Source organism: Choloepus didactylus, chromosome 16, assembly GCF_015220235.1.
Source record: "Choloepus didactylus isolate mChoDid1 chromosome 16, mChoDid1.pri, whole genome shotgun sequence".
NCBI lineage: Eukaryota > Metazoa > Chordata > Mammalia > Pilosa > Megalonychidae > Choloepus > Choloepus didactylus.
The window spans coordinates 33758163-33772050 of NC_051322.1; the positions used below are offsets into that span (position 1 = coordinate 33758163).

The 13888-nt window shown below is 35.5% G+C and overlaps 1 protein-coding gene across 8 annotated transcripts in view; it reads left to right on the forward strand.

Moving 5' to 3' along the window:
- The window catches only part of PIAS2 (protein inhibitor of activated STAT 2), a 141327-nt gene that overhangs the window by 85990 nt on the left and 41449 nt on the right, over nucleotides 1–13888 (forward strand). For all 8 annotated transcript variants that reach the window (XR_005212152.1, XM_037805535.1, XM_037805533.1 and 5 more), the window contains exons 6-8: nucleotides 5270–5404; nucleotides 7595–7700; nucleotides 9125–9198. Coding sequence is in view for 7 of the 8 variants with exons in the window: in XM_037805535.1 (XP_037661463.1) it covers nucleotides 5270–5404; nucleotides 7595–7700; nucleotides 9125–9198 (315 nt within the window). In the remaining variant the exon portion in view is untranslated. The remainder of the gene's footprint in view (nucleotides 1–5269; nucleotides 5405–7594; nucleotides 7701–9124; nucleotides 9199–13888) is intronic.

Genomic DNA, 13888 nt, shown 5'->3' on the forward strand with positions numbered 1-13888 from the left:
TTTTGAGTATATGTTGTTCTCTCTACTTTTGTGTATATTTAAAAATTTCCATGATAAAAGGTAAAAAAGTAAATCTGTATTAGTAGTATTAATAGTAATTGGAAAATTTGGGGGAAAATGTTGATGGAACAACAGTGTGAACTTTTGTCACAGTTACAAATAAGACAGAATGGTATAACATATAACATAAAAAGTTCTTTGATATATATATCTTTCACTGAAGTTTTAGGTTGAGACTGATAAAGTCTTGCACTGGTGGGCTCCAACACTGTCTATTTAGAGAGCTTTAGATTTGCTTCAGAGGTCTCCTGTCAAGTGAACTTGATTTTATTTTTGATTTAGATATTGAAAATTATTAGAAATATGTGAATGTTAAACGTTTATTTATTCCAGCTATAACCTATATTCAATAACCTGGTAACTGATGGTTGGGTAGAGGTGGTGCTGATCTTCAAAGGGAGAATGTAAGTTAATAGATAACTCTAATTACCAGTGAAGGCTTCTAGTCAACAAAGATAATGGCCTAAGATGCTCCATGGTGCTGGGTCCCTACAAAATCTTTGAACAACTAGCAAAAGCTGTCAGAGTCACCTTCCTCAAACTCCAGAAAACATTTAAAGGTTTACTATAACTGGGTTTGTGCTGAATAAAAAAAACACAGCTTTAAAAATGGTAGGAAATGGTCCAGGTGCCCTTACTGCCCATCCTACTCCCCTCTTCAGTGTAGTGTGTAGCCCAGCCTGCACTCCCATTCTAATTCCCTGGCCCTGTTCTGGAGGGAGCAGAGTAACCCCTATATGCATACTGACTGACTCAGAACTTGCCCTATAGGCAGAAGCAGCTTGTGGACAGCTAAAGCCTTGTAAGAAACAATTAAGTTGAAGCAGCGTGGGGCAAAGGATAGCTGCTTTAAATCATAGAATAAAGAGCTTAGGACTGGGGAGAAAGTCTATTTCATTGGGCATAGAGGGGGCTTTTGAATTCTTGTAAATGGGAGAAATTCTCAGGACAGGAGCAAGCACAAGCCCAGGACAAGATGCAGGTTCAAAAAAGAAGACCCTGTACTTCACATTTGCCTCAGGCTCTTCTTGATAGGAGGGCTAAACTAAAGGAGAGCACCAGCCATATCAGAGCCAATTTGCAAAGCCTTTTTTTTTTTTACATTGGTTTGTTAGCTCCTGGCACTCAAGGAAATTTCTGTCTTATTACTAGCTGGATGCAAACTTAAAGAACAGACAACTCAGAGACTAAATCCCAGAGTTAACACTTTGATAATAAGGGTTTAAGATCCAAATGTCCAAAATATATAAAAAATTCTAAAATTCAACAACAAAAAGACAACCCAATTTAAAAATGGGCAAAAGACTGAAACAGACATTTCTCCAAAGAAGATATACAAATGACTGGAAAGCACATGGAAAGATGCTCATTGTCTTTGGCCATTATGGAAATGTAAATCAGAGCCATAATGAGATACCATTTCATACTCACTACAATGGCTGCTATTAAAAAAACAAATACAAGTTTTGGAGAAGATGTGGAATAATAGTACACTTGTTTATTATTGGTGGGAATGTAAAATACTGCAGCTGCTGTGGGAAACAGCAGCCATTCCTAAGAAAGTAAAGAATAGAATTACCATATACCTGGAAATCCCGCTTTTATGTATATACTCTCAAGAATTGAAAGCAGGGACTTGGAACAGATATTTGTGCACCAATGTTGCTAGTGGCATTATTCACAAATACCAAAAGATGGAAGTAACCTCAGCATACATTAACAGATGAATAAACAAAATGTGGTATATACATACAATAGAATATTATTCAGATGTAAAAATGAGTGAAGTTCTCATATAGATGACAACATGGATGGATCTTGAAGATATAAGTTGAATGAAATAGGTCAGCTACAAAAGTGCAAATACCATATGGTCTCACTGATATTAAATAAATAGAACAAGCAAATTCATAGAGTCAGACACTAGAATATAGGTTACTAGGGGCCATGTAGGGGTAGGGAATGGGGGAGTTGATGCTCAGTTGTTGAAGAATTTCTGCTTGGTGTGATGGAAAACTTTCAGTAATGACTTGTGATAATGTTAGGTTATGAATGCAGTTAACACCACTGAATTTTATTTGAATGTGGTTAAAGGGGGAAATTTTGGGCTTTATACACATTACTAGATCAAAAATTAAAAACAAACAAACAAAAAATAAACCATAGGACTGTACAACACAGTGAACCCTAATGTATAGTTAATAGTACAGTTATAATAGCTATAACAAAGGTACTAGACTAATGCAAAGAGTTAATGATAGGGTGTATACAGGAACTCTTTATTTTCTTCATGATTTTTCTGTAAACCTGCAACTTCTGCTAAAAAAAAAAAATTACCAGTGAAATACAACTAGTGTAATGGGGTAGAGAATAGATTTAAACTACTTTAGTCTAGATGTTTAAGACTAGTGCCATACATAGTTTTGGGTTTGCTGGCCTCTTATTTTTATATTCAGTGTTATTCTTTCCTCCCCTGTTGCTCTCTTTCTCTCTTTCAGACTTACTTAAAACATTCTTTGGTGTCTCAAATTGCACATTACAGAGTTCACATTTAACCAGTTCATGAATTATTTTTATCATCTTAATTGGTCCTGTTCTATTGGTTAGCTGACCAGTAGACACACTAGAATTATCTTCCATCCCAAAAATAGGAGGAAAAAAGTTTGGTTCAAAATAACCCATATTTTGGTGTTGATATTACTTGTCTTTGTGGCTCATTGAAGCAATTCATAGTGTCTTTGTAAGAGGATGTTTTCCGGATTTTTTTTTTCTCTTTTATTTTATGAGAACATATTTAGATTGACGTAACACCTTTCCCCCCACATATACTCATTTATTTCCCTTTTCCATGCTATAATGCAACTTACTTAAATTCTTCTCTTTCTTTTCTCCCCTGCTCAAACTATTTGTTGATTTCCAAAATTTTATTGCAGATTGTGGATTACAAGTTATCAATTGGATTCCCCTTGAGGCAAGGAAAGGTGTTCCCGAACTTTGATAGACAGAATGTGTTCCGTATCTTTGCTGTGTAATACCACCAATCCTCTTATTTCATTGTTTCTAAGGTTCATATTTTAAGATCCCTGAAATCCAGATGTAATTTACAATTGACGGTGTCTCATGATTGCTTATTGCCAGGTGGTAACTGTAATGTACTATCATTGTCTGCACTTGCACAATCTTGATATTATTCCTATGGCATGATGATTAGCTGTAGCCCCCTTGACTTTTCAGTTCATAAATGATTAAAGGACATTTTGAGGAAGGAATATAAATTGGGCTGTTTTTTGAAAACCTTTCATAGACACATTTTCATAAGGTGCAGAGCTTATCAGGCTTAACAAATGTAGTATAGGTATCGATGACCTGAAAGACAATCTGAGAGTCATTCATGGAATGGAATACAGTTTATTTATTTGTTTGTTTGTTTGTTTATTTATTTATTTATTTTTTTATTGTAGACTATAACATATATACATAAAAGTGATAACTTTCTAAGTACAATTTAACAAGTAGTTACAGAGAAAATTTCGAAGAATATTATAGGTTATTATTCCACAGTTTCAGTTATTTCCTTATTATGAAATACGACATAAGTTATTATTATGAATTACAATAAAATAGTAATATCTTTCAATGTATGATTTAACAAGTAGATACAAGAAATTTCTGAAGTTATTATGAGTTTTAGTACCATAGTTTCAGTCATTTCCTTTTTGTGAAATATAACATATATACAAAAAGATACAGCTTTCAAATTACAATTTAATAGGTAGCTATAGAACATATTTCAAAGGATGCTATGGGTAACAGTTCTACCATTTCAGTTCTTTCCTTCTTACTATTCCAATACCCTAGCAACTAAGAAAAAGAAAATTGCATAAAGATTCAGTATGCATATCCTTTGTTAAATTCCATCTTGTTTGTTGCTACCCCTTCCTTTAGTTTAATCACTTTCTTGATCTTCAGGGGTGTCTAGGCAGTGACCACCCTAACCCCTTCATGTTGCAAAGGGGTATCAACTTTATGAGCAAAGGGGCACATCTAGTTGATGTTCTTGAAGAGGCTGTTGCCTCTGGGTTGGAATAAAGTTTTAAGAAATATTGTTATCTCCAAAACGCTTGATAACATATAGGAGGAAAGTATTGTAGAAAAATGTGTAAATTGATGACTGAGTAAAAAGTGATTTTAGAAGATTCTTCTGTATATCCAAGAGGAATATATTTGCCAATTTATTTTGCTTATATTTCCTGCTGTGTATGCAGAAAATAAGTGATAAAACCTATCAGAAACTTAGTGTTTTTTCTTTCTCAGTTGTACAAAAATTAAAAGAAGCTAGATTGAGTGAAATATATCTGCTTTTCAATATGTAAATGTTTTCACAGCTAAGAAATTTTAATTTTCTAAAAAAAAAAAAAGCAGTTTTGTTTTTGAAAAACAGCCTGAAAAGTCCTATAGGAATTGAGAATTGGATGTACTGTGGATAGAAAATGAATACATTTTCCATTTCAAACAAATACTTGATGACTTTAAAAAAAGTAGAATAGAGCATAAATAGCATCATTATAACCATCAAGCTAATTTAATGCCAATTGAAATATTGATTATCTAGATTGTTGTTAACTTGTCTCTATTTTAAAGAAAAGTGTTTTCTACTAGGAAAGTGGGCAGTGCAGAGCAGTTTTGTCCCTCACAAGGTTGTAGTAATTCCTTTCCTCCTACATGTCTTCAAGAACTTTGGAGATAATATTTCTTTAAAATTGATTAAGTTGTTCTTTTATTATTTCCAAAGTTTGTTTTCCCTCTTTTCACTCCCAGTATTTGAATGCATGTAAGTCCTGTGATGACTTCTAAGATGGATCAGTACAAGAAGGTGCAAATTTAGCTGTTGATCTTGGTCTCCCTATAAAAAGGAAAAAGATTGATAGTCAATATATCAAGATGTCAGCACCTTTACTTTTAATGATGGAACTTGGATATTTATGTATTTATTTATTTGTACTGTCTGAACTTGTGAAATATTTCATAATTATTTTAAAAGATCATTTTCCTCTTGAAATTGAGAATCCTGGAATGAGGGCTGTGATTCTAGGATAAAATGAAAATAACAAGTGTTACTGAAATTAGGTAAGATCCTGTATCTATCTTGGAGAACATGTTTACTCTTTTACAGAGACTTTTAAATTGTTTTTATTTCTTATGGTTATAGGGCTATGCACCACCTCCTAAAAATGGGATTGAACAGAAGCGCCCTGGACGCCCCCTGAACATTACATCTTTAGTTAGGTTATCTTCAGCTGTGCCAAATCAGATTTCCATTTCATGGGCATCAGAAATTGGAAAGGTAAAAGTTCTCTTCTCTGGGTAGCATGAGTGCGATCCCACTAGGGATTGATTTATTTTGCTTTTTTTTAGGCTACTAGCTCAAGCTCTTCTAGTTTTCCATATGTAATCTCTAAAAAGCAGCAGTACTTTTCATCTCAGAGGTGGAGGTATGGAAATTTTTAAGGTTAAAAACTATAACTGTAAGGTTCCTGGGTATCATCTTTTTATTTTCCTAGAGAGGAAATAGGTATATTTTTAATATTTTTAAAGATGAGGTAATTACAAAGGTGTCTGTGTGTGCGCATGCACATACTTGAATGTTAAATAGTATTTTTAAGAAATGAGAAGCTTTGAGTGATGTCATTATGTATTTGTGAAGAGGAACAAAGGAAAGCCTTATCATTCTTAAGAGGAAACGGTTAAATATACAGGTTGTCATTAGAGTTAATCTGTTCCAGCTTTTACATAAACAGCTGATTTTTCAGATAACATGGGCATCTTGTATAAAAACATTTACTTAAAATTATTTCCTCTACACTTACAGGTTGGTGAACCTGGGTTTCTGCTGATTCTTAATCTCAAAATTCATTGTATCAATTATGAGATACTGATTAATACAACAGGGAATTTTCACTGTAGAATTATTTGCTTATATAATGAAATAATAGAAGGCAAAGAGATTCATGTTCATTTGTGATCATCACCTTTAATGTTCCTACATTGTGGAAATAAAGGATGGTATTTCTATTTTAAGGACTGAAAAATTGAGGTATAATTTGTATGAGGAGTTTTTTCAGTTTCATCACCAAGGTAATTGCAGAGCTGGAAAAAAAGAATAATAATTTTGTATTAATCATTGGAGTATAAAATATTAAATATAAAAGTATTACTGTTTCTTTAATATTGTCTTGACTTATCATAAGGTACATATTCTGAATATTTTCCACTTGCATGAACTGAATATGTAGTGGTAAAGCATTGGATACGGATTCAGAAAATCTTACCTTAGTCCCAGTTTGGCTGTCATTTGATTTTGGCAAAGTTGCTTGATTTCCTGAACCCTTCCTATGACCAAGATTAAGTAAAATCTTGAGAGCGAGTGATATACAAACGTGACATTATTAAATGAGGAGGTATTGGTGCTTAAAACATTTGAACAGAAGAGGGTATCTTTTTGAGAGATTAACTTACAGGTTTTTGAATAAATGTAGACTCTGAATACCAGAAAGTTTAGGCCTAAAATGGGAATAAAATTCTTTTCCTTGCAATTAAAATGATTATTTGATCTAGAATTTGCACAACATACTGGTATTCAGATATTTAAAAGGATTGTTGCTGGTTGAAGGATGTTTAAAAAGTGGTATTTAAAATGTTTGGTTTGGTTTGACAGCTGTTAGAAGTATTTTGTTCATTGTAGAATCAATATCTATATGTATAGTAAAATGGTAAGATAGATTGTTTTAGTAAATAGGTAAAATTATCATTCATCTACTTATCTCAATTAATAGCTAATGATGAAGTTTCCTTTGCTTCAGATCTAAAAGGTACAGAATTGAACTCTTATTATTTTCTGGCCTTGTCTTTCTGATTTTCATCGTTTCTTCATGAGTCTTACATACTACAGTAGCCACTTCTTCCCCGGTAGAATGCCCATTTAGGGAAAGGAATTAATTTGTCAAAGCTTTTCTCAGAGTAAAGCCATTAAGGGGTTCATTTTAGTGATTTGTTCAAAGCCATAGCCAGAATTAAAACTTTGGAACTCTGGGTTTGAAGAGTTAATTCAGACTTTTGGTGTTTGAACTTTGTTTTGCAAATTTTTCAAATGAAAGTAAGTTAAGAGCCTCATTACAAAGCGTAGAGAAAAACAGTGATTCTGGTAGAAGTGACCTGGAAGTGTATGTTCTTATTCATACTACAGTGGCCACTGAAGTGCCAGTTTTGCTAAGCCAGAAACAGTTTGAAAACCATTGATCTAAACCATGTTATCTTTCACATTTGTGATTAGGTTGATGATTGAGAAATACCTTTAATATGATTGAGCTTTTATCTTCCCTGAATAACTGAGTCTATATTGTCTCCTTCCCAGTCTTTGACCTTCCTGTGGAAGTTATTTTGAATGTTGTATTTAGAAACTAGAGTTTCTTAGACAAGTATATAATGTAAAGAGACTATATCTGTTGTCTTTAATACACATTATCTTTCTTTGTAGAATTACTCCATGTCTGTATATCTTGTACGACAGCTTACTTCAGCCATGTTATTACAGAGGTTAAAAATGAAAGGTATTAGAAACCCTGATCATTCCAGAGCACTAAGTAAGTAATGTTTGTAAGACTGAAGCATATGAGATGCTTTAATGTGTGTGTGTGAGGGGGGCGGGGAGAAAAGAGAAAAAAAAGCCTCACAGTATAGGAAAAATTGGGGAACAATACAAACTGAAAACCGATTTCTGGTTAAGAAATGCTCTAAGAATGGAGCCCTGTAAATTGAAAAAACTATCTCTTAGAAACCACTCCAAAGTGGGTCAGTTTTAAATCCCAATTAACCTGTATTTTTGGCCTTTTTAAAACTGTTTTACGTAAATTTCAGCATGGTGGTAGTTTTAATGAATGCATTGACTTGAGAATATGAATGCAAGTCTTCAAACCTCCAGTATATAATAGAATGTACATCTTTAACATTCCTAAGTAAGAAGTTATTTTTGCAAAAAAAAAAAAAAGTTGGTATTCATTGATAATATTTGCTGTTTGCCTTCTGAAATACTTAATTTTGTAATTTTGCTTTCATAATGTAGAATAGAATGTAAAGAGTATTTATCTAGTAAACTAAAATGTTAGTAGTTCAGTTCAGTAACTGGACTTAGTTGAGCAAGCCATTTTGTGGGGGGGAGCGGGGGGGGTTAGTATTTTTCTCCCCAGTTGCCTACCATACCACTAAATGAACCAGGAAGGAGAAAAAGATCCATAGGTTAAAAAGGGAGTTAGGTAGGGCTATTGAAATGGTAACTTGTCCTGTATACTCATACCGATTCTCATCTCCTCAAAAGGCACAGTATTGGTCTTCCTGCCTAGAATGGAAAGCCAGTGAAGTTCTTCCCTAATTTTTCTTGTCACTCCAGTTCCACTGCCTGCAAAGATTCACCAAGCCTTTCCCTGTAAAGGTGTTGAGAATTAGGTACCTGAAGGAGATATGTATATGTTTATTAGTTTACATATACAGTAACTCGTGTACATTACCTGGTGAATAAAACTGCAGACAAATACCATGTCCATAGTAGCTTTCAGTTGCCAAAGAAAGTATAAGAATATTCTTAATTATATTTTCTCCTTACAAATTGAACAGCTGTGGTGGGAAGAAGCTAGTACTGGTTGTAAAAACACTGATGAATACGTGCTAGGAAAGCATTGAAGCTCAGGGTGCCACAACATTCCAAATTCCATTCTTAATTGTATTATTCTCTTACCTGAAGTTTTGCTTTAAAAAATGATTATTTTTAGTTCAGTTAAAAATGTGATCTAGAGTTTGCCACGCTAGTTCATGTTTTTTTTAACCTAATGGAAGTATGATTGTGTTTTGGTAGTACATCAATATTTAACTTTTTTTTTTTGGTAGTTTCTTGACCTATTTGAAGTGTTTTGGAAATTCAAAAGTATGATGATATATATTTCTGTAATTCCATCCATATGAAAGCATTTATATTAAAAAATATATATATATATATTTTTTTCCTTTTTTAAAGTTAAAGAAAAACTTACTGCAGATCCTGATAGTGAAATTGCTACAACAAGCCTTCGGGTGTCCTTGATGTGTCCTGTAAGTAAAACAACAGAACATTCTGGAGATTTTTACTTCTTATAAATTATTAATTTTCTTAAAGAAAATTATGATAAAGGTTCTAGAACTTCTGTCTAGTTTTCCATTCAGAAATCTTCATGAGTAGGCATTATAATTCTTTGCAATTCTTCAGACAATGATTAAGTAAGAGAAGACATAAAAGGATATTGTAGGGGCAAGATGGCTGCATAGAGAGGAGTGGAAGCTAAGTAGTCCCCCTGGAACAACTACAAAAAACCAGAAACAACTAGTAAATAATCCAGAATAACTGCGGGGGGACAAATGAGACCATCCACTCATCATACACCAACCTGAATTGGGAGGAATGCCCGAGAACGCAGCATAAAATCTGTAAGTAAAACCTGCGGAACCAGGTTGGGAGACCCCCTCCCCCATAGCCCAAGCTGCGGAGCCGCGTGGTGCCAGAGAGAAGCTCTCTCCCAGCAAGCGAATACGGCTCAGCTGAGCTCCAACTGGGGTTTTAAGTAGCGAGTGTGAACTGCTCACTACAGGTATGCAGCCCCCAAAAAAACAGACAGAGGCTTTGGGTGACGACTGACCTGGGAGAGCCGGAGGGTCGCCTTGACTGGGTCTGAAGGGGACTATCTGTTTCTTTTTCGGCTCAGTGGAGAAAGCCCCAGTCATTTTAAGTTTCCAGGGCTGTGACTCGGGGAAGGACGGAGACAGCACAAGCAGAGAGAGAGAGACCATTGAAATGCTAATGACCTCCACCTGAGGGGTCTATCTTCTCTAGGAGGAAAGGGGTGGGGCCCTTTCCATTCAGAACCAGACCCCAGAGCCTGGGGGAACACGGCCATACTGCCTCACACCAGTCAAGAATTACAGGCTAACAGGCATCACCTGCTGGGCAGAAAAGCACAGTGACCCGAGGCATCAAAGGGTGGAGCAATTTTCTAAGACACACCCACAGGGAAACCAGATACTGAATATTTCTTCTCTCTGGGACCTGAACCTGTTCTGGTCTGGGAAAACCTGATTTGGATAACCAAGGAAACCATGCCTAGACAACAGAAAATTACAAACTACACTAAGAAAAACAAAGTTATGGCCCAGTCAAAGGAACAAACGTACACTTCAACTGAGATACAGGAATTTAAACAACTAATGCTAAATCAATTCAAAAAGTTTAGAGAAGATATCGCAAAAGAGATAGAAGCTGTAAAGGAAGCACTGGACATGTATACGGCAGAAATCAAAAGTTCAAAAAACCTACTAGTAGAATCTATGGAAATGAAAGGCACAACACAAGAGATGAAAGACACAATGGAAACATACAACAGCAGATCTCAAGAGGCAGAAGAAAACACCCAGGAACTGGAGAACAAAACACCTGAAAGCCTAAATGCAAAGGAGCAGATGGAGAAAAGAATGAAAAAATATGAGCAACGTCTCCGGGAACTCCAGGATGAAACAAAGTACAATAATGTACGTATCATTGGTGTCCCAGAAGGAGAAGAGAAGGGAAAGGGGGCAGAAGCAATAATAGAGGAAATAATCAAATGAAAATTTCCCATCTCTTATGAAAGACATAAGATTACAGATCCAAGAAGCACAGCATACTCCAAACAGAAGAGATATGAATATGCCTACGCCAAGACACTTAATAATCAGATTATCAAATGTCAAAGACAAAGAGAGAATCCTGAAAGCAGCAAGAGAAAAGCGATCCATTACATACAAAGGAAGCTTCATAAGACTATGTGCGGATCTCTCAGCAGAAACCATGGAGGCAAGAAGGAAGTGGTGTGATGTATTTAAGATACTGAAAGAGAAAAACCACCAACCAAGAATCCTGTATCCAGCAAAGCTGTCCTTCGAATATGAGGGAGAGCTCAAAATATTTTCTGACAAACAGACAATGAGAGACTTTGTGAACAAGACACCTGCCCTACAGGAAATACTAAAGGGAGCACTACAGGGTGATAGAAGGCAGGAGTACGTGGTTTGGAACACAATTTTGGGAGATGGTAGCACAACAATGTAAGTACACTGAACAAAGGTAACTATGAATACGGTTGAGAGAGAAAGATGGGGAGCATGTGAGACACCACAAGAAAGGAGGAAAGATAACGACTGGGACTGTGTAACTTGGTGAAATCTAGAGTATTCAACAATTGTGATAAAATGTACAAATATGTTCTTTTACGAGGGAGAACAAGCAAATGTCAACCTTGCAAGGTGTTAAAAATGGGGAGGCACTGGGGGAGGGATGCAATCAGCATAAACACTAGAGACTGTAACTAATAGAATCATTGTATTATGCTTCCTTTAATGTAACAAAGGTGATATACCAAGGTGAATGCAGATAAGAGGGGGGAATAGAGGAGGCATGAGACACTTGACATTGGTGGTATTGTCTGATTCTTTATTCTACTTTGATTTAAGGTTATTTTTCCTTTTGCTGCTTCCTAGCTGTCATTTTTTTTTTTTTTGTTTCCTCTTTCTTTTGCCTCTCTACCTTCTTTGACTCTCCCCCCTGCCTTGTGGAAGAAATGTAGATGCTCTTGCTTAGTATGAACAGAATGTTCAATTAGGATGAACTTAAATGTTTGGAAATGAACAGGGGTGTTGGTAGCAAGATGTGAGAATAACTAACAGCGCTGAATGGTGTGTGAATGAGGTGGAAAGGGGAAGCTCAGAGTCATATATGTCACCAGAAGGAAAGTTGGAGGTCAAAAGATGGAAATGTATAAAACCGAATCCTATGGTGGGCAATGTCCATGATCAACTGTACAAATACTAGAAATCACTTCATGAACCAGAACAAATGTATGACAATACAATTAGAAGTTAATAATAGAGGGGCATATAGGGAAGAACTATATACCTATTACGAACTATATACTACAGTTAGTAGTATTTCAACATTTTTTCATAAACAGTAACAAACGTACTATATCAATACTAGGAGTCAACAATTGAGGGGGGTTGGTTAGGGATAGGGGAGGTTTAGAGTTTCCTTTTCTTTTTTTATTTTTCCATCTTTTACTTTATTTCTTGTCTGGAGTAATGAAAAGTTTCTAAAAATTGAACAAAAATTAAGTGTGGTGATGGATGCACAGCTGTATGAGGGTACCCAGGGGCAAGTGATTGTACACTTTGGATCTTTGGATAATTGTATGGTATCTGAACAATCTCAATAAAAATGAAAAAAAAAAAAAAAAAAAAGGATATTGTGTCAGAGAGGGAAGATAGCTTTAGGTTCAGAATAATCTACCACAGTTAATGCTGTAGAAATCCACAGCTAATAATGGGCATATATTAAAAGTTGGCTCCTTTTATCAGAATATAAATGGAATTAAAACACACCAGTATAATTATTAGGACCTAATAAATAGTAATTGATGGTTGTGGTTTAATGAGTTCTCAGCCAGTTAGAGGATGTATGGGATGTTTTAATGTATTTGTAATGTACTTTTAAATTGCACAATAATTTTTACTTTATATCTCCTTGTGTAGAGACTGTGGGGGAGAAATCAGTTAGCAACTCTGAGGTAAAACAAACTCACATGAAAAACAAGCCGACTGTACTTACCACATACAATGTGCTGTTGGAGTACCAAGGAAGAAATGGGTGAGGTCAAGAATAGTGAATGAAGACTCCTTTAAAATCAGCAGTGTTGGAGGAGAGCCTTTCCAGTTGAAAGGAATATTGTGAGAAGTCATGAAATTAGGAGTTTATAATATGGTTTTGGAGGCATCTGAAGCCACCATTATGAGAAATGTAAAATGTTTAAAGTGGAGATATAATAGTGTCAGAGAGAGAGAGAGAAGGGAATAGTTTGTTGATTTCTTATTGTGTGCTCCTTATTTACCTGTTTGAGCAAAGCTACATGGAGGATTTGTTCCCATTTTGCAGATGAGAAAACTGAGACTAAAAGAGCTTGGCTAAACCAGGTCACACAGCTAGTTAGTAGTAGGACAATGATAACAATTTTGGTCTTCAGACACTATTCCAGTTCTCTTTCCAGTGTATCAAGTTGCCAGATAGGGCTAAAATATAAATACCGTGATTATAAATCCACCTGTCCATTACCCTGAAAAGTGGCATTTCCTGTAGTTTTATGTTTTATCATCATCAATTAAAAAAAAAAAAAAGTTAACTTACCTTTATTGAAAAGGCATTGAATTACAAGAAATTGACAACCTTTGGTTACCAAAGCCAGAGAGAAGGCCCGTAGTCCCAGGAGGAGGACATTAAGGCGTGAGGTAGTAGCTTAGGCCCTGGAGGCATGTGTTTGGATCCAGGACCTCCTTTTGCTCACAAGCTCTTGCAGACCTTCAGATGTGAGTTCTTTTGAGTGTCTTCATATTGCCTTTTTTCTCTATCTAATGTTAAAATTAAAATTCCTCCTCTTGTGGGTCCCTGGTCCTATTCCAGATGGAGCAGAGTATCCCCTGTGCACATACTAGGATGCCTCTATGTCTGTGCCAGTCTGTTGGATGGCAGCCTGAAATATTGAACTAGGAAATTTTTCTTGATCTCACCCTCCTAGAATTTGCCTTGCAGGCAGAAGCAGCTTGCAAACAGCCAAAGCAATGTAAGAAACAAATTAAGTCAGAGAAGCCTAGGGAAAAAGATTACTGCTTTAAGTCATACAGTTAGCGCCACCTGCAAGAAGAAGGTCTATTCCATGAGGAGTAGTGG